The sequence below is a fragment of the Mustela putorius genome, unplaced genomic scaffold (assembly GCF_011764305.1).
Source record: "Mustela putorius furo isolate JIRA1106 unplaced genomic scaffold, ASM1176430v1.1 tig00000854_pilon_pilon_pilon, whole genome shotgun sequence".
NCBI lineage: Eukaryota > Metazoa > Chordata > Mammalia > Carnivora > Mustelidae > Mustela > Mustela putorius.
In genome coordinates, this window is record NW_025421496.1 from 7,244,948 (window position 1) to 7,271,520 (window position 26,573).

Here is a 26,573-nt window from a genome sequence, read left to right on the forward strand (position 1 = left end):
TTTTTCAAAGAAGCCATAAAAGTGTTTATTGTTGTCTCTAGCTCCTTGCCCTGGTGACGGCTCTGGACTGGCCTGTCTCACGCTTATACTTGAAGGGCTGTGTGTGTGCGCAGGTGAACTGCTTGTGGACTCTTGGAGAAGAGATCAGATAGGCAGCAAGTGTAGTATTTCTTCAGAAAATACAGAAGAAATAAAGGTTTACAATAAATAAGATGAAACAGAAGTAAAAGATATAATCCCATAAGGAAAATTAGGGAGTCCTGGTCTACTTCTTTCCAAGTCACACTGCTTTGACTTTAAGAGGATTTGGTCTGTGAAATGGGAATAATTATACTGTCCATCCTATAGTGTTGTTGTGAAGAATAAATGAGAAAAATGACTATAAAGCAGACCCGGTGTTTAATAGGTGCTTGAGGAAGGATGGTGCTCATGCTCCTCCTCCCACACGCGCTCTCCTCCACAGCGTTGGTGGGGAAGAATTGGATTTGCTTTCTCTCCTGTGGAAGAACTTTGAGGCAGGGTGGAAGCTGGTAAACCTATGGAATCTTTCTAGAAAGGGAGCGAAAGCTGTGTAAGAAGGAAAGGTCCCCGCCTCCTCCGGCCGCCTGGTTCCCACAGAGACCGTGGATGGGATGGTGAGAAGGAATCCATCAGGACTCAGGGAGCACCCCCGCATATGCTTACAGCTGGTGTTGGGGTTATCGCCACTATTGACAAATTCAAGCATGGAAAGAGAGAAATTTGATTTGACAACGTATTGGTAATGTGGGTTTCAGGCACTTGCATTTTCTTATCATTTGTGTCTTACCTTATAACACCGCACACACACACACACATATATGGCTATCATTAACCGACTCTGACTCAGTTGAATCTGCACCATGATCGTCTGTTCATTTGTGTTTTATGTTATAATGATAGTAACCTTATAATATTTATATATAAAAAACAAAGGTAATGATATTGTGTGTTCCTCAAAATAGTTAATATTTTGTTTTACCATAATACAGAGATAATATAATCCTTTCCTGATAATCTCGCTCCACCTCCAGAGTCTACTTGATGAGCCTCCACCCTGGAGACTGTATTTATTTCCTCCCTCCCCCCATGTCCCCCCTTTTTTGAGACTACATCTTTTTAAAACTTCTTCATGGTGGTGGTTCTTGCCCTTTTTTTTTTTTTTAAAGATTTTATTTATTTGACAGAGAGAGAAATCACAAGTAGGCAGAGAGAGAGAGAGAAGCAGGCTCCCCGCTGAGCAAAGAGCCCGATGCGGGGCTCGATCCCAGGACACTGAGATCATGACCTGAGCCGAAGGCAGCGGCTTAATCCACTGAGCCACCCAGGCGTGGTGGTTCTTGCCCTTTTATGTGTGTGTCATTGACACATTAAATTAAGCATCTGATGACCCCTAATTCCCTTTCTCCCAGGAAAAAATACATGTAATCATAAATTTTACATACAACTTTGGGTTCAGAGGACCTTTGGTTCCCTTAAAATTTATATTAAGAATCTCGGTTCTGGGGCACCTGGGTGGCTCAGTGGGTTAAGCCGCTGCCTTCGGCTCAGGTCATGATCTCGGGGATCCTGGGATCGAGTCCTGCATCAGGCTCTCTGCTCAGCAGGGAGCCTGCTTCCTCCTCTCTCTCTCTCTCTCTCTCTCTCTCTGCCTGCCTCTCTGCCTACTTGTGATCTCTGTCAAATAAATAAATAAAATCTTTAAAAAAAAAAAAGAATCTCGGTTCTGGAAGATTTGGAATTTTTTTTTTCATAGGGACAACAGAATAATAACGGCAAATGAGTATTTGGTGCTTACGATGTGCCAGACACTGTTAAAACAATAAACAAGAATAAACAAGGAAGATGCCTTAAACCTTGCGCATGCGTGTGTGTGTGTGTGTGTGTGTGTGTGCACACACATAGCATTTTTCTCCGACTTCCAGCTGTTTGTTGTGGCCCAACAAAAGGAAATGAGGGGTAGCAGTAAAGACTTTAAAGTGCTCATCATTGTAGGTACACTACGAGTATGTGAGATTTGCTTAGGGAACTTGCTAAATTTCAGAGACAGCAATATATGGGTGCAGAGGGAGAAACTCACTGGATTTATTTGGAATGCTTTGACAGCATTGAAACAGTTCCTGCGTGCTGTCTTGGGTGGAGGGAGAGAGGCTGTAGGAGGGCGGCCTGGTGATGCAACCGAGTTCCTAAAATGAGCTTGGCAATTCGTGGAAAATACCTCAGGAAGGGTGATAAGAACTCTGAGTCATCAGTTTACTTCCAAGTCAGCAGTCTAAGGGCTATGAGGAAAATGAAGTTTATAGCATAATAAACACATCCCACAGCTAGCTCTGAAGTTCCCTATTCAGCACTATGTTTAAGACCCTAGTTTTCCCTTTCCTCAGACACTCCACAGGAAATGCATCATCGACTTTGCCCTGTTGGTGGAGTGGAATTGCACCTAAAAGAAACCATGTGTTTGCAGATCCTGTATCAGTCTCCCGAGCACAAGGTAGCTGCACCGTTTATCTAAATAAACCTCGGCCATTTCTTTCTCAAATCTGGGTGAGGTTTCTTTCCCCCACCCCTGCTTCTTCTAGAAGCATTTATGATGGACTGATCCCATAGTAGTGGCTCTTTGAGGCAACCATCTAAAGAAAAAGAACATTCCGTTGATGACATGTGTACGTGTTCACTAGTTCTTCCTCATCTTTCCGTGCCCCTGGTTTCCAGAAAGGCAAGAAATGGCAGTTCAGAAAGGCACTGAAGTTTTTTGTTTGTCTTTTGTTGTTGTTGTTGTTGTTTTAAGATTTTATTTATTTGACAGACAGAGATCACAAGTAGGCAGAGAGGCAGGCAGAGAGAGAGGGAAGCAGGCTCCCTGCTCAGCAGAGAGCCCAATGCGGGGCTCGATCCCACTGAGATCACGACCCGAGCTGAAGGCAGAGGCTTAACCCACTGAGCCCCCCCAGGCGCCCCAGTGCTGAAGTTTTTAGACTCAAGCATAGTGGGGAAGAAAACAAGGCTAAGGGAACCCAGAGACCCTGCTAACGTTTCCGATAAAATTTAGGAATTTTAAGAAAAAGGATCTAAATGACAGCCCATTTTTCAAGGTGGGGCACCGCAATGAACAGTAAATACAAGCCTTTTTACACTTCAGTGAAAATAACCACTAACAAAGTTGGCAGAGGTTCTAAATCCATTTTTATTTTATATAACTTAATGCCAAAGTCGAACTCAGCGCGCTGATGAGCTGCGCAGGGAAGCACGCTCAAGTGCAGATGCTTAGCGTTGATGAGGTTCCCTCGGCCTGGGAGCTCTAGCAGAGTGATGACGACAGGAGTGTTAATCATTGCCCTGGCCAGGCAATCTTAGTCACAAGTTCCTGCTGAAAGTGAAATCACCCCCTCTGGTTTAAAAACGGCTAAAAACATTTTACTCCATTCACATTGCCATTTCTCCCTTTCAGGTTAAGTACATGGAAATTTGTTCAGCAATTCTTTTTACAGCACCATTTCCATTAGTGGCTCCCACAAGCTGGAGATTATCTGATTGCGCGGTGGATGGAAACTTCAGGATAAAATTCAATGGCCGAAGGCTGAGTGAAGTTTACCCTGGCTGTGGTTATGAAGAGGGTAAGTGAATGAACCTCTTTGTTGCTCTTGTGTTTATTTTCTCTTACACGAGATTTTACACGCCATAAAATGCAAAAGGCATACTCTTGCAATTACAGTTAACCATTGAGATTTGCTTGATGACTATTTTTAAGTGATCACAGGCCAAAACCGAGAAATTGAAACACACAATTAAGCATGCATGCCAAACAAAATTGCTTCAGTTTCCTCTTGACAAAAATATTTTTATTAATTAAACAGTCTGTTTAGTTAATTGAACTGTTAGCGAAATGTCTTTCTGCATTGATGGAAGGTTGAACTGTTCAGTAAACAGATTTCTTCAAGGCCTAGAACAGTCCTGGGCGCATAGAAGATTTTGTGGAAATAGCTAATGATTATTTCTCTCTCTCACTCTCTCTCTTTTTTTTTTTTTTTTACTCTGCACTACATTAATGGGTTGTAGAAGGTATTTTCCAGCCATTTGCATAAAATCTTATGTACTTGATACATCAGTGATGAATGAAAAAGGAAGTAGAAAATAAGACTTGTACTTAAAAATAATTTCACATCTTTTGCACTATGATTCCAACTATGATTCTGTTTTTGAGAACACTTCTGACTGTTCAAAAATTACTGCAGTTACACATGTTTTACAACATTGCCTGTCATTGTGAAAACTGGAAACAACCAGATACATGTTCACAAACAGGATGGTGACTAAATACACTGGAATACTATGTGACCATAAAAAAGAAGGGAGAATCTGTATTTATTAACATGAAACCCGCCCAGATTATATTGCTAAGTTAAAAAAAGCAAGTTTCTAAAAAATAAGGCATTAGTAAGTATAGCATATTTCCTCCTCCTCCTCCTTCTTCTTCTTCTTCTTCTTCTTGTTTTTTGTAAAAACAAGTACCACTATCTAGGTATGCAAGTCTGTAGTGATATTCACCAAACCATTTACAGTGGCTACTTCTGGGGCGCTGAATACAAAAGTTTTCCATCTATTCTTAGTCATTAGAATGCAAGTAGTAGGGATATTGTAGTATTTAGTGCTAAAACCTCAGTGTATATAAATAATTGTTTCTGGTACATATAGGCGTGCAATAAATAGTGTCGACTGAATGAATGCATGAATGAAGAGATTTCTATAATATTTCAGTTGTTGAGACCTGACATGGGTAATTTGCAAGGAAATACATTCACAAAATACCTTAATTTTTAAGTATAAAAAGTGATTTAGAACAACTTCCAAAGCCTCTAATACTTCTTTCCCACTTTTTGCAATACTTTCCCTCATTTTCCTAGTTAATTTTGCAAAGGAAAAGAAAATGTTGTAGTGCCTATGCTCACCTAAGAGCTTCTGCTGAGGCTTACTTTGGGTTTGATGTCTGCCCTCAGAAATGTGTGCATCTCACATCCCAGATTGCTCTTTATCTTCTTATGCACATGCCATCCTTCCAATTTGATTACAAACCCTGAAGATACAGACCCTGTCTGACAATCTTTTCTGTCCTCAATACTTAGCACAAGGCCCCCCTAATAGTAGGGGAATAGTTATATTTCCAGGTATTCTTTCCAGAAACATCTGTGAGGTTCTTAGCGGTGGAGAACTACTGGAATCCCTCCTCATAAGCCAAGCATTGCATATAATAAGGCCCCCCGGTGTGTGTTTGTTGAATGAATCACTGGGGCTTGATCCTGGCACGTAATCTCTGCATACACAGGTGATTAGATTTGGTTTTGAGGGGGTGGGAGGAGGCTGTATCAGTTTGGAATTGTTTCCATTGCCATTAACAGAACACCTGACTGGGATCAAACTGGCAGAAGCAGAAGAGAAAGGGAATTTATTGGTGCCCATGGCAGTTTGTTAGTGCAGCTGGCTTTAGAAATGGCTACCCACTGTGCCTCAAAATGACATCTCTGTCTCTCTCTTACTCTGTTCTCAGGCAGACTTTCTCTTTTGAGCTTGTAAAATAGCTGCCCCAATCTCTTCAAACCATATTCTTTTGATTGCAATCCAGCGGAAAACGTGTCTTTTGTTTCAACAGTCCTCTCTGGAAAATGAAATCAGGACACTCCGTAAACTAACACTGAGTGTACCCAGGAGACTTCCCGTGCACTGGCTTCATGAGATTCGAGGGCGAGGGGGAAAGCCTCAAGCAGGCCAGGGGGACTGAGGGGACAGCTGGAGCCCCGAGGAGAAGTCAAGGCTGTTGCCATGGGAAAGGGGAATGGATGCCTGATAGTTGAATGGCAAAGGTCAAATGCAAAGGAAGATGACTATATATCATTCTTTTCTTTTCCATTCTCCCTAACTATATACAAATAGGAGTAAGTAACAGATACAAGAACGGATCAGCTCTAGCTCTGTAAAGATGCGCATATCGGCAGTAACGGTCACAAAGGTGGCAGATGGAAGATGGAGGGATGAATTGAGTAAAGCCAGAATCACAGTATAGAGCAATGACTCCCAAATTTGTTCCCGACCGAAATTATCTGGGGATCATTCTGATGCACATACCACTCTTTATAACCCTTATCAGAATATCTAGTGTCAGGACCCAAGCTTCAGTACTTTCAAGCTCTCGAGTAAATTGTACAGTAGCCAAGTTTGAGAACCAGTGGCCAAGAGAGATGGTTTGAGAGGTACCAGAAAGTGTGCTTTGAATGTAGTAGATCCTCAATAAATAATCCGATAATGGGATTTACAGGCAGAAAAGAACACGACTGAACACAGCAGGGGCTATTTGTGAACTGGTTACGGTGTGTAGACATCACATTCTTTTCTCAACATTTATTTCTCCCCTCATAGTCAGGATCAAAAAATATATGCCTCTATTCACATTGAGGAACTAGAGGTTTAAACAGACAAACTTGTCAAAAGGCTAACCAATGAGTAAAATAGGTCCATTGGGCCCCAAATTGCATATTCTCTCGCAACGCTCTAGAGACATGGGTTTAAAGGTGAAGTCAGATGTTGGATGTAGCAACTAAATTTATCTGACTGAAGAATGGAGTATGTGAAGGCAGTCCTGGAAAATTGAGAAAGGTGACATTATCTGCAGCATGGATTGGCAACGTAGGGCCCATGGGCCAAATCCAGTCCACAGCTGCCTTCATAAACCAGATCTTACGGGGACACAGCCATGCACTGCTTACATATTGTCTACAGCTGCTTTTGTGCTATGTAGCAGAACTGAGAGTCATAACAGATACCGTATGGCTTGCAGAGCCTAAGGTATTTACTGCCTAGCACTTTGTAGAAGAAGTGTGCTGACCTGTGGCCTAGAGTTCACATTTTTGTGTGACCAGCAGTTCTGGGAAGGGGTGAGATTGCCATTATCCATTCAGGACTGATAATAACTCTTAGTCTTGTATGAGTGGGATTCTCCAAGCATCCACTCATTCATTCAATCAGTTAACATTTCCTTTCTTGAGCATTTACAAAGTGTCAAGCACTCTGAACTCATAGTCTATGAGACAGATAAAACAGCTGAAATACAGTGCAATAATTTCTACAATGAAAAATAGGATACTGAGGTATGATGACTTTTCTCTCTGTGTCTAGGCTACATGAGGGCAGGCTTTGGTTCTGTTTTACTTATCATTGTGCGCTCAGCTTCTAGAAGAGTGCCCAGCACGCAGCAGTAGGGGATCCGTAAGCATTTGATGAATGAACTAATGAATGAATCAGTTAATATGATCGAGGTAACCATAGGATGCTAGGAGAACATACCTAACCCAAACTCTGAGAGGATGAGGTCAGGTTATGAAGTTGAAGTAGAAAAAGTAAAGCGGGTTTGGGGAGTAGCAAAGAGAGCAAAGTGGCAGGAGATCCGTGGCCTCACCTTGGCCGTCCACCGCAAAGTCTACCACTCTGGGACTGGATGGAAAGAGAACTGTGAGCCTGAGCAGTATTTGCTGGGAGATTTGATGTGACAAGTGAAATAGACAACTCTGTCCGGTTTTGACTCAAATACCTCCAAAAGCTTCCTGTTGTCTACAGGATAAGATCAAGTCCTCCAGAACTTGTTTGCTGCTAATTTGGTTTTATTGTCCTTACTTTCTTATGTCATTTCCCATTGTCTAGTTTGATGCTTTCTGATTGCGTTTCATTTGGTCTTAACTGTGCTTTGTAGAAAGATACGCTTCCCCCTTAGGATGTCTCTTGCTCTCTCTCTAATCTATACTGCTCATCCTATAAGGCCCAACACAACTATGGCGCGTCAGGCAGATTTTCTTCCTACCCACCCTGAGCCTCGCTGACACCTCGCTCTTGCATCTGTGGCTTCCATCACACATCGACACCCACCACTCATTCTCAGATTTAGTAATCAGGACTGCCTTGGGCTGCTTCGTGCCATTTCATGGGCTAACGCTTTGCAGGAAGGTTCATTAGAATGTGGGTTCCTGGAAAGAGGGAGCAGGAGAGGTTTCCCTCATACTCTCTTAGTACCCAGAACAATATGTACATAATATTTGAGTAGACACTTACATACTTATTGAAAAAATACACAAATGAGTCAGATGATAAAAAGTCATGAGGTTGGCAATGCTGCCAAAAAGGGGAACTCAGAGAATGGAAAATAATTAGAGGAGATGCTAATAAGATAGGTATTTGTAATTAGAGTATTCGCAAAAAGTTTACGTTTGGAGGGCAAATATTTAAGTTTATTTTTAAAAATTTTTGGTAGAAATTCAAATGTGGGGAAATGAGTTAATCGGCTTTTCAGTTTAGGGCAATTAATCATTGATCTGTGTAAGGTACTGACCTTCTTTTTCATGTATTCATTTGTTTATTTACATACGTGTATGTTTTCCTTACTGTCTTCTTTCCCTATTACCATTCCCCTTCACTACCACAGGAATGGCTCTAATGGGATTGATGTGTATCTTCTTTTTGTGTCTGTTTATGAAAACTTCCTTTTATTTGTTTTTTAACATGTATTTAAAACCTTTAGATATGGGGTGATATGTTATGAATCTCAAACTGCTTCTTACCTTTTTAATGAAGCATTAGGTGTTGAAGATCTATACATATTCCTGTAGTTAGACCTATCATTTCTGTTGCTACATCATACTTCATGAAGTGAATTTTACACCTCCAGTGATGGAAACCAGCACTGCCTCCAACCTCTGTTACTACACATTATGAGGAACATCCTTGTATTGTTCCCTCCTAGACCTAGTGTGAGAATTTATTTGGAAAAAATCTCAAGGAATGGCACTGCTGGATCACAGGGTAAATGTCTGTTTAATTTGACTAAGGAGGACCAGATTCCCCTGCAGAGTGGTGGCGTTAGTTTATGCCCATGTCCCCTTCCTGCCCCATAACATAGTTTCTATAAACTATAACCCTACTAATACTTAGTGTTACCAGCTTTCTAATTTTTGTTATTCTAACAGTTAAAAATTAATATTTCATTGTTGTTTTAATTAGTGTTACTGTGTTTATGAAAAAGTTTCAAAATCTTGCTTGACTCAGTTTCTTTGAGTTTTTTTCCCCATAAATTACCTGTTTGTAAATATTTCTCCATTTTTTCCCCAAGGGAATTCTTATCTTTGTTGTTAATTAATAATTAAGTGCTTAATAAGTCATTTTTCAACCAAGAATATTTACTTAAACTGTAGCATTGAATCACTTTGCTGAATACCTCTTACTTAACTTAATAACTTTATTATTATTAAACATTATTTCTGATTTTGAGGAGATAGCAGTAGCTGTATAGTTGTTAGTCTTCCTAAATCCCCACATATAAAATACATGGTAAAAATTAAAACTCATGAACAACATTTGCTACAAAACTAAGTAGACTTCAGTCTCTCTTTTGGCATGTAAGGAGATAAGATGTGGTATGTAAGGCATACTCCTGATTAGAATATCAGGCATATTCCTGATGCCACAATAAGAAAATAGCTGAACAAACTGAAAGTTAACAGCTGCTCTTTGAAGAAAAGTCACTACTGAAACTGAAATGCAAAGAGAAAAAAGGAATGAAAAAGAAACGGATATCTGGTTCTCTGAGACAAGTGCAAAATGTTTAACGTGTGTAATGGGAGAAGTGGGAAGGGTACACAGAAATATTTGAAGCAGTAATGACTGGGAATTTCCCAAAATTCGTAACAAACACCAAACCACAGTTCCATCCAGGAACTCAGAGAACGCCAAGCAAGATAAATACCAAATTAAGTGACAAGTGAGCACTAGGAAACCCCAAATACAACCGAGTGGAGAGAATTGCCAATAACCAGACTGTATATTATCATTATCTCTGTGGGAGATAGCAAAGGGAGGCAACAGGGTGGCAGGTAGAGTAAGAACAGGAGAAACTCAAAGGGGCCAACAGATAGTCACTGACAAGTATGGTACGTTAATCAGACCAGCAGATAAAACCAGGAGGGGTTTGCCTATACTAGGGAGAGGTGGCGAGTGTCCTTGTTGTAAAACGCAAAGAGACTTTTGAACTCTCAAAATGGACCCTCTATAGTTTCTTTCCAGAAAGGTCAAGGTAGGAGAAAAATTACTGGGAATGAAACCAAAATTGAGCAAGAGGAGAAACCAGAGAAAGAAGAAAGAGAAGATCCCAGTAAAAGTTGGAAGTTGGGGGTGGAGTCAAGAAATCTCAGAGTTAGCATATTTCTGTACAGTACATGGAAACCATAAGAGAGGGAGCTCTGTGAAGACTTAAAAACTGTCCTAACTTTTCATCCTTCTAAAATATCAGGAAAATTCATTTTACATAAAATGAGCAATAGCAAAGTATTCAGTTAAAATCTCACACAAAATTGCTGTAAGAAATAAAGAGAATGAGAGTCACAATAACATCCTTAGACAACGAAAGTGTCTCAGAAAATATGATTAAAAAATAGATAAAAACTGTAATGATTTCAAAACATACTAACAGGCAATAAGGAAATAATACAAGCCATGAGAGAGCAATATAAATCAGAAATAGAAAAATTCAGAAATGAGGCAACAGGACTTAAGAAAGAATAAATCAACAATAAATTTAATGACTAGAAGATATAAGAGAGTACATAAACACAGAAAATAATGTCTTTATAGAAATAGAAGAATTGGAGAAAAAAATAGAAAAAGGAGAAAAAAAGAAGGAGGGAAAACAGAATTTGAGGGGGAAAAAGAACAAATATTGAAGATAGAGATGATTTGACACATGGTTCATAGGAGTTGCTGAAGAAGAAAACCTAAGTAGGAGAACAGAACAAATATTAAAAAGTATAATTTAAAAAATGTATAATTTTAAAGATTTCCTGAAACTAAAAAAAAAAAAAATTGAAATCTGTACTGAAAGAACACGGTGTGTATCTGAGGGCATTGATATAGAATAATGATGACCCAGTCTTATTCTGGTAAAACTGATGAACTTAAAAGGAAAAAAAAAAAACCACATAGTAATCTTTGGTCATCAAGAAAAAAAATCATGTGAGGTATAAGAGAAAGAAAATAATATTATCATCAGACAGTTTGAGAGCAATAATTTATGCCAGAAGATAAGACAATAACATATTTCTGATACTCAATGAAAGCACCTATGGGCTGAGGATTTTATACCCAACAGAACTGGCCTTCAAGTATGAAGTGCATAAGCTGTTAGCAACACGCCAAGGACTCAGCTTTTTCATGAGCTTTTCCTGAGTAATCTACTAAAGAACAGCTTAACCAAAATGCTGTGAGAGACATCATCATGAGTACTGGTGGTGGCATTAATTATACTGTGTGATTACTTGTAGAATTAATAATGAATGAGCTTTAAAAAGGGACAGTGTATATAGTATGTAATAGCTATGTGATCTGAGAATGGAGACACGGCACAACTATGGAAGAGGGAGACTTATGGTGGCATGGGCAAATTTTTTTCAGAAATCAAAACATCAGTGATAGTATTAGAATTGAACTGCTGTGTTTGCGTGGAATAAAGTAATGAAAAATTAATAGGTATTTTATTTTATCGACTCTGTCCTTGAGAAGCAAGATTCTTTGGGTAGTTGAACAGTTTACAGATTTAATATAAAGGAAATTAAATTTAAAAAATGTTTAATCTGAATTTCAGTTGTAAGTATGAACTAACAAGATATTTTATTTCTCTACTGAGAAAGTTCTAGAAATAATGACCAACCAAGCTCCACAGTGGCATCTAGACTATGGTCTTCCTCAAGTGAACCAAGACTTCTTAGAGAAATAGTAAATTCTAGTTTTGGAGCTATTAAAATTAAAATAGAAGAATTAAATTAGAATTATCTCAAATAACTCAAGAGACAATGAGAAGAGGCCCTCACTGACCAGAAATGGGACAGATTGAGTAGACTGAGTTTCAATAATGGTAAGAATGGCCGTGGATTGCAAATTGGTTATCTGGTGCTGTGTAACAACTGTTCTGAACCCTTGCTTAAAGCCAGATGCATTATATCACACAGTTTCTCAAAGTCCGGAGTCCCAGCTTAACTCCCTTACCTCTGTCCCAGAGTCTCTAATGAGATTGCGGTTAGGCCATTCACTGTACATTCATTTGCGTTTGGGCGTGGAAGTGCACAGCAGAAGATCACTCTTGTGGCTCTTGGAAGGATGCTCCTCCTCCTCACTGGTGCGGCCTCTCCGCAGGGCTGCGTACAATATGACTTGCCTCTGAGTGCAGAGAAACAGCGAGAGCAATGCAGTGAGTGAGCACCAAAGATGGAAGCTGCCAGCGTTTACAGCCTGATCTGAGAAGTGACACACCATCACTTCTGCTGTAGTGTATTGGCTACACAGACCAAACCCCCTTTTTTGGGTAAAGGACTGTGCAAGATGTGAAGGCCAGAAGGCAACGAGCATGAGGGGCCCTCTTGGACTCTGGCTTCTACAGTAGGAAACCCATCAGATACGTTTAAATCCATGAGTTCACAATAATGTTCAAAAACCAAAAGCCTAGTTGGTCTCTTGAGGATATGTTATCTTGAGAACTGGGGAAATGAAAGAATCAAGCTTTCCTATACAAACTGTAACTAGAGTGTTGAGCAAGCAGAGTAGATGAGTGAAGGATTCTTTTATAAAATTATTTCAGCTGGGGGTGCCTGAGTGGCTCAGTGGGTTAGGCCTCTGCCTTCGGCTCAGGTCATGATCTCAGGGTCCTGGTATGGAGCCCCATATTGGGCTCTCTGCTCAGCCAGGATCCTGCATCCCCCCTCTCTCTGCCTGCTGCTCTGTTTACTTGTGATCTCTTTGTGTCAAATAAATTTTTAAAAAATCTTAAAAAAAATTATTTTAGCTAAAGAGATGAAATGATAGGGTTGAAATTTTACATATTATTACAATCCCCCAGTAAATGAATGAATGTGGGCAGTGACCATGAAATGCTGCTGACAATGAAGAACAAAGAAAACCAGACGCATGTGCCATTGAGGAAAGACCAGGTGACCACCCCGACCTTGCGGAAGGGACGGAAGCTAAGTCCCATCGGGCCTGTGGATTCATTCGTCAATTTGCCGTGGAAGCAATAGGAGGAACACATTGAACTATACGGCGAGTGTGTCATCAGCGCACTCCAGACGAGGAAATCTCTACAGGCCAAGCGGCCTGGGTTATTCAACAGAAAAAGTGAAAGGAAAGAAAGGGATGGAGGGAAATACAAGCAACCGAAAAGAACAATTAAAAAAAAAATGGGCCAGACGACAGCAGCTAGGAATGCATTCTTGGTTGATAAAATTAGATAGAAATGCATGGAAGTTATCAAAGCCAGGACAGTGGAAGAAGGAAGGGGATTCCTATGTACGTCAAGACAGTGGTTACGGGGCACTTGGGTGGCTCAGTGGGTTAAGCCTCTGCCTTCGGCTCAGGTCATGATCTCAGGGTCCTGGGATCGAGCCCCACATCGGGCTCTCTGCTCAGCGGGGAGCCTGTTTCCTCCTCTCTCTCTCTCTGCCTGCCTCTCTGCCTGCTTGTGATCTCTGTGTCAAATAAATAAAATCTTTAAAAAAAAAAAAAAGACAGTGGTTGCTTTGGAGTGGAGGACAGGACTGTGATGAAGGGGCATGAGGAGAGGCTTCTGGGTGGCTGGCAAACTTTTATGTCTTGACCCAGTAGGTAACTATCAGAGCACTTACCTCATAATCACTCACTAATGTATTAATTTGTTTTGTTTTTTTTTAAGATTTTATTTATTTATTTGTCAGAGAGAGATCACAAGTAGGCAGAGAGGCAGGCAGAGAGAGAGAGAGAGGAGGAAGCAGGCTCCCCGCTGAGCAGAGAGCCCGATGCGGGACTCAATCCCAGGACCCTGAGATCATGACCTGAGCCGAAGGCAGAGGCTTAACCCACTGAGCCACCCAGGTGCCCCTGTATTAATTTGTTTTATATGATGTCCTTTATCTGTGTTTTATCTTATGATAAAAAGATTTTTAAAAGTTTCTGAAGATAATGTGTGACCCTAGTAAAATATTCAAATAGTGAAAAGATCTATAAAGTAAAAAGTTTTTCTCCTCCCCAACCTCAGTCTTTGAATTTCTTTTCCCCTAGAGGTAGCCACAGTCACCTGCTTCTTGTCTATCTATCCAGAGAGATCTCATGCATATAAAATCTCACACACACATGCGTGCTTGTTATATATGTATGTGTGTGTGTGTGTGTGTGTGTGTATGAACATATGTAATATGTATAATTCCCTCTCGTTTTAAAAGTATAAATGGGGGGGGGGCACCTGGGTGGCTCAGTGGGTTAAGCCTCTGCCTTTGGCTCAGGTCATGATCGCAGGGTCCTGGGATCGAGCCCCGCATCGGGCTCTCTGCTCAGCGGGGAGCCTGCTTCCCCCCACCCCCTCTCTCTGCCTGCCTCTCTGCCTACTTATGATCTCTGTTTGTGGAATGAATAAATAAATAAAATCTTAAAAAAAAAGCATAAATGGTAGAAGTAGAAGGCCATGCATGTGTTCTGATCTTTATTCTACTGAATATTTTGTAGACTGTTCGCTATCCCCTAGGGTCAAATTAGATAAAACCGATAACATCAGTCCTTCTTCCCAGGCTGCAACCAACATATTTTGACCTGTAAATAGAGTTTAAATAAGCAGGTACCTTTTCTAAGAATATACTTTATATTGTGTTCCTAGTTTCTCAATGTGGAGCTACTAGTCATATTGATTTTAAAGGTATACCTTTTTCGTAAAACTTAAAATGCACATGTCCTTTTTTTTTTTTTTTTTAAACTCAAGGTTTCGGGTTAAACAAACCTGCTCACCCTTTCATAAACAAGATCACCCCAAGGGAAGGGTGGTGGATTCTAGAGTTAGCAAAGTGCTCCTTCAGCATTTCCCTGAATGAACTCAGAGGTATTTTATGACAGGTGTCAAAACAGCCCACGTGTGACTAACCTTTGTGCTTCTCAGTTGATAACCACCTGTTTGTGGTGGTAAGTAGGATTAGGGCAGACAGACATGCCTTTAAACTCTAATCTTGGGCTAGGAAATATTTTCTGGGCATCAGATTGTCTTCTTAAAAAACAAAAAAATCTTGGTGAATTATTTTAACTATATCTCTATTTGCTTTTAATATTTTTTTCCTCTTTCAATCACCTAGGTAATATCTGTTGCGTACTTACCGTGCACTTAGCACTGGGCAGTATCCCAGTATCCCAAGGAAGGAGGTACGAAGACAGAACTTACAGTCTTGCTTGGGATTTGCGATACACACACATCTGAAACAGCTAGTGAACAGGAGAGTATTGTACAATCTGTGTGTCTGTCTCGGTGGAAGCACACATGTGTTAATACATGGAACACACATAGAAATACACAGGTAGGGGCACCTGGGTGGCTCAGTGGATTAAGCCGCTGCCTTCGGCTCAGGTCATGATCTCAGGGTCCTGGGATCGAGCCCCGCATCGGGCTCTTTGCTCAGCGGGAGCCTGCTTCTCTCTCTCTCTCTCTGCCTGACTCTCCGCCTACTTGTGATCTCTCTCTCTGTCAAATAAATAAATAAATAAAATCTTTAAAAAAAAAAAAAAAAGAAATACACAGGTATACCAAGCAGTGTGGCATGGATGATTAGAAAGCAGGCAAGGGTTTGGGAATTATGTGAAGGGATGGTAAGCCAGAGCTGGTTGTTGGGTAAGACTCTGTGTGGAAAGCTCTGGAACTGAGCTTTTATTTTTCTTCTGAAATGATTATAGATTCATTGGCAGTAGCAAGAGTGGCACACAGAAGTCCCAGGGACCCTTTGCTGAGCTTCCCCTAATCGTAACAGCCTACATATAACTATAGTACAATATCAGATCTGGCATGTGGACTGTGGGACAATGTATACGTCCTTTCCAAGTTCGCATGCATACACTTCTGTGGAACTGAGCTTTGATAAATGAAGTTCAAAAGACAAAGAAGAGGAATAAGGAAAAAAGCGAATAAGCAAAGCTCACAGGGTAGTTGCTTTCCAGAAATGTCCTCTTTCTCTCTCCTTCCAACTTGTAGGCATCCCACAGAATCCAATGTCCATTAATCACACCTCCTTCCCCACCAGGGTTGGCTTGCTACCTCCTCTTCACAAATGTTACCCGAGCACGATGTGTTCTTATTCCAGAGGTCCAAACACAGGCTGTCTTGTCTCCCTTCCAGAAATCATTCGCTCTGTGAGGTCATTTGTTGGGAAGTGGTCCGGAGCCCAGAACTGATTTTCCCATGGATTCGGAGGTGCATAGGGGATGGGTCCCCCGGCCTCTCTCCAGGCCTGTGTTAACTCAGAACATAACTAAGCGCCCTTCAGAGCACTATCTTGTCATTGCTGTCCGTGGTGGCAGTGTGGGGCTTCTGGGAGTTAGGGAGAAGGCTTCTCTGCTGTGTCAGATGGACTCCTGTCTTAACACGTCCCATTCTATTGCTACAAAGTGCCACTGTGTACAGTGGGTAATGTTAAAGGGAAAGCCCTTTTATTGACTTTTTTAATCACCCCAGATAAAATCTTTTGTAATTCAAGTACCAACCCACTTAGCCATCAGTTCCATAAGAAATAGGAAGTGCAAGACAGGGAGCTGATGAGGAGAATGAGGCAGAGAGATACTGAAAAGAGAAAAGAGAGCTTCTAGAAGGAATATCTGAGAGCAGGAATTAGCAGGGATTCCTTCTTCGTATTCTCTCTTTCTGTCCCCCGTGTATCTTCCTGAATCCTCCAAATTCTCTACAACGAACCCTTACTCCCTTTATAATCAGAAAAATCAGAGTGCTTCTGGGGTGAAAGGTGCATGCAGGTTTGTGACGCGGTTTCTAGCACGGCTAGGAGATGAGGGGACCCTGGACAGTGTGCTCCTTAAGGCAGAGGTGAAGCCCTTTCCAGCTCCAGCAGCTTCCGGTAGGAGGTCTGGAAACACGCAGCACATACACAGTTCAGAACTTCAGAGGAGAAGTGTCTACGCAGACAAAGAACAGAGGCCGCCCTCTCTTTGGTTTTCCTGATGAAATATGAAGGCTCCATGGCACCTGCGGACAGAGGCCTACCAGAGTCAAAAAAGGAAGCCAATTCTTTCTGGGTCACAAGTCCTTTAAACCCTTCACAACATCATTCCAGAAGTTACTCTGGAAACCTTGCACTTCCATTAAGGCAGGGACAAACACTGTGGTCTTTCAGTTCTTATACGGAACCTGCTAGCCCTAAGTGTTCGTGCTCAGCTAGGGGAAGAGAAGAGCCGGTCCAGACACTCTCTGGGTCATAGCCACCCCTGAGAGCTTTCGTTTTCTTGGGTTGTCCTGTTACTGGTTTGGTTCCATGCTCATGACTATAGATCCTTTTCTATATTATCTAGATTTTAATTTTCTTTTTCTTTTCAAATTTTTATTTAATTTCTAGTTAACATAAAGTGCTATACTGTTTTTAGTGGGTACACTTTTTTTTTTTAAGATTTTATTTATTTATTTGACAGAGATCACAAGTAGGCAGAGAGTCAGGCAGAGAGAGAGGAGGAAGCAGACTCCCCACTGAGCAGAGATCCCGATATGGGGCTCTATTCCAGGACCCTGGGATCATGACCTGAGCCAAAAGCAGAGGCTTTAACCCACTGAACCACCCAGGCGCCCCCAGTGGGGGGGGGGGCACTCCTTAATGCACCTAGATCACCTACTTAACCCATCCCTTACCCAGCTTCCTCCATCAGCCCTCAGATGGTTTTCTATCATTAGGAGTCCTGGAGGGGATGTTTAAGTCTATAAATACTTATTTCAGTCCCTTTTTATTTTCTTTTATTTATTTGAGAGGGAGAGAGTATGTGTAAGCGAGAGCTCAAGAGAAGGGAACAGACTCCCCTGATCCCTGGTTGCCAGGATCATGGCCTGAGCCCAAGGCAGACAATCAATTGAGCCACCCAGGTACCCCTGTCAGTCCCTTTCCATATAGTTTACAGCCCACAGGAAAGTATGTGTCTTCTAATCTCTGCTCATTTTACTGATGAGGTACATTATTTGCAGTAATCTTACTCTCCGTTTGTGTTTTTTAATTTCCATTATGCTAGTACAACTTCATAAAGCATTTTATTGAAATATGATACTCACCGTTGCGCAAGTCTGGTTTTTCTCTGTAGATACAGTCATGCTGGTCTAAGCATACTAATGCCATAAAAAGTTAAATGTTTCACTTGCTTTGTTCTTCATACTTTTTTAGTGAGAATTCCTGAACCACATAAAATATACTCAGCAATTTACATCTGTGTCCTGATGACTTTTAAAGTAAGAGAGTGTAGTTTGGAGCAAGCATGATACTTTACTAAAGAGTTATAGGTAATAAAGCTCTTATTTACACTTAGTTGGATTGAGTAAGCATTTCTTGCACACTGGGCCACGTAAAGGCTTGGTGATACAAAGAGAAAGAAGTGGTTCCTGTCTATACAAGGTACAACGGTATAGTCAAAACAAAAGGTGGTGAAAGCTGTTGAATGAATACCCCTTTTGTCATTGCACCAAGGGGGGAGTCTGTAATATTCAGAGGCCAAAGCGATTGGAAAGAACCTCTTGGCTGAAGGGAAGGGGGGTGTAGGAAGAACTGTGGGGTGTAGGTAGAATGAGTACATAAACATGGACCATTTTGAGAATAAAAAAGGGTGCTATTCATATTTATGCTTGTGTAGGAGGTATTATCTGGGTCTCTTTTAGGGCAACAAGGAGTTATGATGCCCCTCATTAAAAGGCCAGATTTAGGGCGAATCGTCATGAATCCAAATGGTGGAAAAGTGTATTAGTTTGCATGGCTGCCATAAACGGATGGCCTGCAGGGTGGAAATTTTATTGTCTTGTGGTTCTGGAAGTCAGAAGTTGAACATTGAGGTGTCAGCAGCGTTGGTCCTTCTGAGAGCTGTGAGGGAAGGTTCTATTCCAGGTCCTTCTCCTTGGCTTGTCGGAGGTTGTCTTCTCCCTGTGTCTTCATATCATCTCCCCTCTCCGCACATCTGTGCACATGTCCACGTTTTCCCTTTGCATAGCGACACAAGTCATACTGGGTTAGAGTCCAATTTAACGGCCTCATTTTAGCTTGTTACCTCTGTAAAAATCCTGTCGCCAAGTAATGTCAAATTCTGAGGTACTGGGGGTTAGGATGCCAACATACCTTTCTGCGAGGGTTACAATTTCAACAAATAACAGGAAGGATGGTAGAAAATTGGCGAGAGCACCATGGTGTAGCGAAGTTAACATGTGGATAGTTGGTGGACACTAGCTTCCTGGTACATATCATGATCAGGAGGCAAATCTAGGTGGTTTTTAAAAAATTTTTTAGTTTATTTTTTATTTTTTTAAAGATTTTATTTATTTACTTGACAGACAGAGGTCACAAGTAGGCAGAGAGGCAGGAGGCGGGGGCGGGGGGGGGGTGGTTTGCGGGAAGCAGGCTCCCAGCTGAGCAGAGAGCCCAATGCGGGACTTGATCCCAGGTCCCTGAGATCATGACCTCAGCTGAAGGCAGAGGTTTATGAGCCACCCAGGTGCCCCAAATTTAGGTTTTAATAAGTTTTGAGGGGAGGTAATAAACAAAATGAAGGATCATGAGAGAGATAGAGACTTTTACTTTGAGGAGTTATTTGTGTTCTAAGAGTCTTCTTTCCAGATAGGTAATAAAGATTGGATGCTGGTGATGGAGGGATCCTCAAGTGACAGTTGACTAGAGCATACTGAGTCATGGGATGCCATATCTGGGAGGTACAACAAACAGGCTGGCCACATTTTAGCACAGTAATTGATAATTCTCTGCTGTGAAAACTGATTTCATTTACTAATGAAATTAAAGCTATTTTACCCTTCTCCTGTCCCCACAGGGACTTTATGGTTCACAGAGTAAGGAATGTGTGATGAATTCTGAGCTCTGTGAAGGAACCATCTTGAGTTAGTTCAAAGTGTCTATAGCGACAAAAATTTGGGGGCACATTCAAGAAATAACATAAAAAGTTGAGCGGTTATACCTGCAAAGTTGTATGTAGACAAAAAGTCAGGGAGAGGAATATACACATTGCTTGGTGTAGGTATTAGGGGCTTAAAGAAATATCAGACCTTCATGTTCTTGCGAAGTGTAAGCTGTTGTCTGTGTCATTATTATAAAAGGCCAATGGGAAACTTCATAAACTATGACAATATGTGGATTCCTGCTGAAATTCACATAGAAATGTTTTCATTCTTATGTTGCTGCACTTTCATCATTTATCTCTAACTCCGTAAGTATTGATGAAATAGTGGTGCACACATTTCTTTGGCAAAGAAGAAATTGGCATCAGGGTTGTCTGATTGAATGGCTATAGCCAGAACAAAATTATCCTAGCCTGTGTGGTTGAGAAGCACCGGGCTATGGAGTGTAATACATGAACCATAAAACATAAAAATAATAGCACTGGTACTGAACTTTAGGCTCAAATGGTCTGGGATATGAGTGAAACTCATATTTTATTCACAAGGGAGAATGAATGATCAGAAAAAGTATAAAATGCTATAAAAAAGCATAAAATTTTAGGTAATCCCATGAGTCATTCCAAGATATGTGAGTTTTTCACTTTTAATTAATTTTAAAAATTGTAAAAATAATAAGACCACAGTACAGGATACTTGGAAAAACAAAAAGGAGACATTTCCAAATTTTTTCTACATAATTTTTTTACACAGTTGTACTCAACATAATATATACTCTATTCTAGCTCCCTTTTTGGCCTTCTTTTAGAATCTTCATTATTAGCAGTTTTCAACAGCCACATAATTACACATCTAGTAATTTAATCACTCCTCTAATAATAGACTTTCAGCTAATTTCTAACATACTGTATAGTTTTGATATAAATATCTTATTCAAATTAGCATCATATGTAAGATTTTTTGGGGGAGGTGAGAGTTCTAGATATGATCTTCATGGGTCACAAGATTGTAAAGCCTTTTATGACCACATTTTACTCTTAGGTGAGTAAAACAATCTCCATTTTGCCAGAGCTGTGAAGTTCCCAAGTGTAGGCCTTCAGTGGGCCCAGAGCTTCAGCCAATCCCTCACGTCAGGATACCCTAGGCCACCATCGGAAGAAAGACCACATGGAGAGACCAGCCGACCCTCAGGATTGATTTACTTAAGATGGCCAGATAAATTTCGTGGTTGGATTATAGTGACTCCAGACTTAATATCTAGACATAATGACCTGGTCTCAAAAAGGTTTGAATTATTATACCTTCAAGGATATTACTGCAATGCTTGGGCATGTTTACCATTACGTAAATCACACTCAATTTGTTTAGAGAAGGACATAATCTAAAGATCTCATCAGACCTGGATGCCTGAGGTTTCCTTTGCTGTGTGGATCTGCTACCGTACTGAAAGTTAGTTGGAAAAAAATGATTCTTTGCTCAGAGTTTATAAATACTTTCATTGAAGTAACATTAAAACAAAAGCAAAATGAAACCTCAGTAGTAAATAGAAGTTGAGATTATTCTGGGTAGGAACTCTAATAGGATGGAAACACCATGGGCCTTGGAGTCAGACAAACTGTTTTGGAATTTCAGTTTTACTTTCTCTGGACAAGTGTTGACTTTTTGGAAACCCCATTATTATATAAAATGGTGGTTAATAATGTGTTAAATAAAAATAAAGCATAGGCCTGGGTGGCTCAGTCTCTTAACCACCCAACTCTTGATTTTGGCTCAGGTCATTATCTCAGGGTGGTGAGATCAAGTCCTGCATTGGGCTCCATGCTGAGTGTGGAGCCTGCTTGGGATTCTGTCTCTCTCTCTCTCCCTCTGCCCCTCCCCTCCTCCTCTCCCCCTGTAAAATAAATAAGTAAATAAAAATTTAAAACATAAGGTGTGTATCAAAGTACCTAGCCCACAGTGAGTGCCCAATAAGTAGTAATGTCTTCCCTCCTTTATTCATGGCACCCATTGATAATGTAAACAATACTGCAGAAGGAATACTTAAAATATTGTCAATTTAAAATGCTTTCAAAAGCCCCTCATTTTAGTTCAAGGGATCCTATATGTGCTTTTTGTAACTCTCTGAGGTTCTAGTCATTTAAAAATAAGTTAAAGGAAAAAACAGTGCTGGATAAATGAGATAGGTGTGGAGGGTTTAATTAGTTGGTTTCTTCTAGTTAAGCCATGTATTATTATTATTTTTTTTTTTGTCCTTCAGTTTTCTCAACTAAAATGGAATAACAAAACTTCTTAAGCTACTAGAGAACTTGTTCCATGGATGAACAACTATGGTTCACCTTTCAGGGACAACAATAATAGGTTGAGTAGTGTTTTTTGTTCTCTCCCCGCTTCCCCACAGTTAAAAAAAAAAAATCTAAAGGTTAAAATTTTTAGTCATAGTAGACATTTCCTGTCAAATAGATATATTCTTAATTCTAATATATGCAGGTAATAAAAACCGACTTCTGATTCATTCAGTTAGTTACCCAACTAAATTGTAATGAATGCTCATTATGTTCAAGGTGTGTATAAAAACAAAAATACTATGGACTTTTACAGCCACGTAGACCTGTGTTTAAATTTTCATTGGCTTCACACCTTACAAGTTGAGAAATTGGTGAGACTCACAAAGAAGCTTGCTGACCTTCAGTGAATCCTCAGAGATTCAGAAATTTAAAGCAGAGATTTCATGAGGAAAAAAACTGAGGAAAACAATGAGAAAAGAAACTGAGTTCTGTATTGCTTCAGATGAAGTTAACCTCCAAATTGAGTAGCTTCAAATAACATTGGTTGATTATGCTTCAGGATTCTGAGGGTTGTCTGCGTACTTTTGAGGGCTGGCACCTCCACGTGGTCTAGCGTAGTGTTGCACGAGGGGAAGGCCGAAAGTTCAGGGCCACTTGAGGCCTAGACTCAGGAACTTTGGCACTTTGGCCATATTTTATTGGCCACAAGTCTGCTTCAGATTTAGGGCTGTGGAGAAGAGACTGGGCCTCTTCATGGGGCATGGGGAGGCTGTTGCAAAGTCCCATTGCAAAGAGGTGTGTGCTGGGATGGGGGGCGTTTGTGGTCATTGGACAAAGAATAGTATACACTATGTTTGTATTAAAGAAGCTGAAGAAGACGGTATCTACCCGCTGGCCTGGCATCTCGTTATAGGTGCTCAATCAGTTTTAAGACCCTTCTTTCCTTCTCTTCAAGAATCATTCAACATTGAACGTGAAGGTACCCGTCCTAATGGAGCTTAAGTTCGGTGTCACTATAAGGCACTCTTGAAACAGCCCCCATAGCTGCCTAAAGCTACCAAAGCAGGCTTGGCGGAACCTTGTGGGGCAGGATGTCTGGTTAAATTCAAATTTCAGATAAGCAATGAATATTTTTTTTAGTAGAAATATGTCTTCCCTTGTTAGCAGCTTGGCATATATTGTTCTAGAACTTTCCTGTGAATATTCCAACCTACACATAAAACTCTTAAAAAAATGAAATGATATTTGCTTTGACTAGTTGCTGTTTTCCCTTTCCCTATCTATGTACCTTTAGATCTAGGTCATTCTTCTGAAAGCCACATGTGCTGCACGGCCTGCACACACCAGAGTTGACTTATGTCAACATTCACCGGTGGCAGTGTGCGTTATTAGGGATTCCTCTACATTACAGAAAGTGCTACTACACGTATCCGTACTGACATATCTTTGTGTATTTCTGATGTACAAAGTTCTGGGATTGGCACTGTGACAAGAAAGGGCATGCCTTGAATCTGGAACACCTTCCAAAGGGTATCGTTTTAAACTGTCACCAAAAGTATGTGAAAGTTCCAATACTTCCACCTTGCCAGCCATCACTGTTCTAATCTTTGCTTACATAACAGGAGGAATAAACCATTTTCACAGCAAATAGAGAACCTAATTGGAAGCAGATTCCCTTTAGAAGAACTGAATAGGAGAGAAATTTATTCAGTGAGCAGAAGAAAACAGATCGCTTCCTTTCAGAAGGAAGTTTGGTTTGTAGCTTGTTTGCACACACAAATGCATGAAATTCAAACTCAACCCTTTGGGTTGAATAGGGAAGTCTAAAAACAGAAACAGTTACACAGGAATGGACTGGGAGGACTGGATGGCATCCCTCATTGCTGGTGATACACCCTCACTGGACTTCTTCAGTAAATTGCCCAGACCTTTAAACTTTCCCCACTGTGGAACCCACTGTAGCTTACCATATTTGCCACCACCCCATTCAGAATAACATGCACTTGTTCTGTTTCCTTTATGACTCAGAGAGGAAAGGGGTGAACGACCACCCAGGGTGAGGACCACAAACCAAAGATGATAACACACCCTTGATGCCAGAGATTCCCTGTGGTGCTTTTTCTTCTTCTTGGTGCAAAGGAACAGAGCTTTTTTTTTTTTTTTTTTTTTTTTTCTCATTTTTCCTGCTGCACTGTCCAGAGGGGATGGGAAGTATTACTATGCAGAAATCCCAATGACTCTCACTCCTGTCCAAAGAAACCCAATCAAAACCAAGTCCAAGCTGAAACAAATTTCTTCAAGAGAAGAATGCATATATATATATATATATATATATATATAATACATATATATCTATATCTATATCTATCTATCTATCTATATATATATATATATAAACTGCCCCTTAGTGGGCTCCAGTTACTGGGACTCGTTAAGATCTTGACACATTAAAAAATGTTGTCATACCCATTTTTCTCTACTGAAAAATCAGCTGTTCCTTTCCATTTTGAAATCATTAGACTGACTTTAAAAGTTGGAACAGTATCTTAAAACCATATTGGGTCTGGAAACAAACGTTTACAATGCCTGGGATAAAAAGCTAGGTCCGACAGAGAAGACGACATAGGAGTTAAGACTGGGAAGAGGAAGAAAGGGATACGGGAGGGCCACGAATGAGAAAATATAGCACTGTTTCTATTGACTAGGGTTACCAATGGCGCCCCAGGTACTGTTTCATTTTTTATTGTTCCTCCTCCTACAAACTTAAACTCCTTGTAGACTGGACAATGTCTTATTCATCTTTGTTTTCCCAGCACCCAGCAGGATACCTGACAAACAGTCTGTGTTCAGGAAATATTTTTTGGCCTGAGTCAAGTCACACTAGATTACTAATGACCATTCTAAAGTTTAAATTTCAGAGCTAGTTTTTGGGCATCAGTATGTTCGTGGTCTTAAGACTTCTATAGATAAAAGCCTTTAAATCGATTGAGGCACCTGTGAAAGATGCACATTCCTGGGCCCTACCCCAGAGATTCCAAAACCAGTAGTCTGGGAGGGGTGGGTGGGGCCTTGGGAATCTGTGTGTGTGTTTTTTTTTTAATTTTTTATAAACATATATTTTTATCCCCAGGGGTACAGGTCTGTGAGTCGCCAGGTTTACACACTTCACAGCACTCACCAAAGCACATACCCTCCCCAATGTCCATAACCCCACCCCCCTTTTCCCAGCCCCCCTCCCCCCAGCAATCCTCAGTTTGTTTTGTGAGATTAAGAGTCACTTATGGTTTGTCTCCCTCCCAATCCCATCTTGTTTCATTGATTCTTCTCCTACCCACTTAAGCCCCCAGGGAATCTGTGGTTTTAACAGATTCCTCAGGTGCTGCTGGTAACAGCTTGGGAACCCGGGGCAGCTTGTCGTCAAGCACAGCAGATGCCTTAAGCCCTGGGATGGCCGTGGTGTATCCTGGAATCGCCCTGGTAGTTTGGACTTTGTGCCTTGCAGCTTGATCAGAAAAGAACATGTAATCATAGTAACATGTACATTTACTAAAGACATTAAACTAGAAGTTAGTGATCCCAGTGCACCAAGATCTTAAGAATCTTGGGTCTTAAATGTCCAGTTTTCTTAGTGGGTCTGCAGATTTCTGAGTGCTCCCAGGGTCTAGCACTGTGAGAGACCTAACAGGCCGACGGGCTTCTGAACCTGATAACACCCTATATATCATTACCATTTTGAAGGAGATGGGTCAAGGAAAGAGTGAATGGGTTAATAGGAAAACAAAATGTTACGGCACATAGGAGATGTTTAAGTTTTCTAAAAAATGTTGGTTAAAACCAGGCTGAGAAATGGGGGGAAACCTGTTAACCATGTCTGCAAATGTGAGCTCACTGGGCAGAAACTCAGAATGGAGTAAAAGGGTAGATGCCCCCCATCTGAAGTCAGTCATCTGGGATAAAGGGCAAGCATTGTTAATTACAGCACCAGTTAATTACAACTAGCATTGTAATTACAAGTGAGCATCACCTGCCAACATACCAGATCTACCCAGAGTCACCCACCCAACCTAAATCAAGGCTGCCTCGCTAGAAGAACGCACCGAAAACAACAGAAATCAGGAAAGCATTTGGATGGTAGCTTACGGATTCCTTTTGTTCAGTGGAACCTCTGAGGAAGGTGAGCTTATTCGCTGTCCTTCCCACCGCATAGATAAGTAAACTCGGGCGCTGAGGGGGTCCCTTGACATACCCAGTAACTCCCAGATAGTACAAGTGCGGCTGTAAGGCTAACTCTTTCATGTCCTCCCCCTACCACTGGGACT

At 40.9% G+C, this 26,573-nt stretch overlaps 1 protein-coding gene across 1 annotated transcript in view; it reads left to right on the plus strand.

Annotated features, from left to right (window-relative positions):
* Nucleotides 1–3,369: 3,369 nt before the first annotated feature.
* TRPM6 (transient receptor potential cation channel subfamily M member 6) overlaps nucleotides 3,370–26,573 on the plus strand; it is a 174,686-nt gene continuing 151,482 nt past the window's right edge. The window contains exon 1 of the mRNA XM_045085383.1: nucleotides 3,370–3,632. Within this exon, the coding sequence (XP_044941318.1) occupies nucleotides 3,624–3,632 (9 nt within the window). The 5' untranslated portion in view covers nucleotides 3,370–3,623. The remainder of the gene's footprint in view (nucleotides 3,633–26,573) is intronic.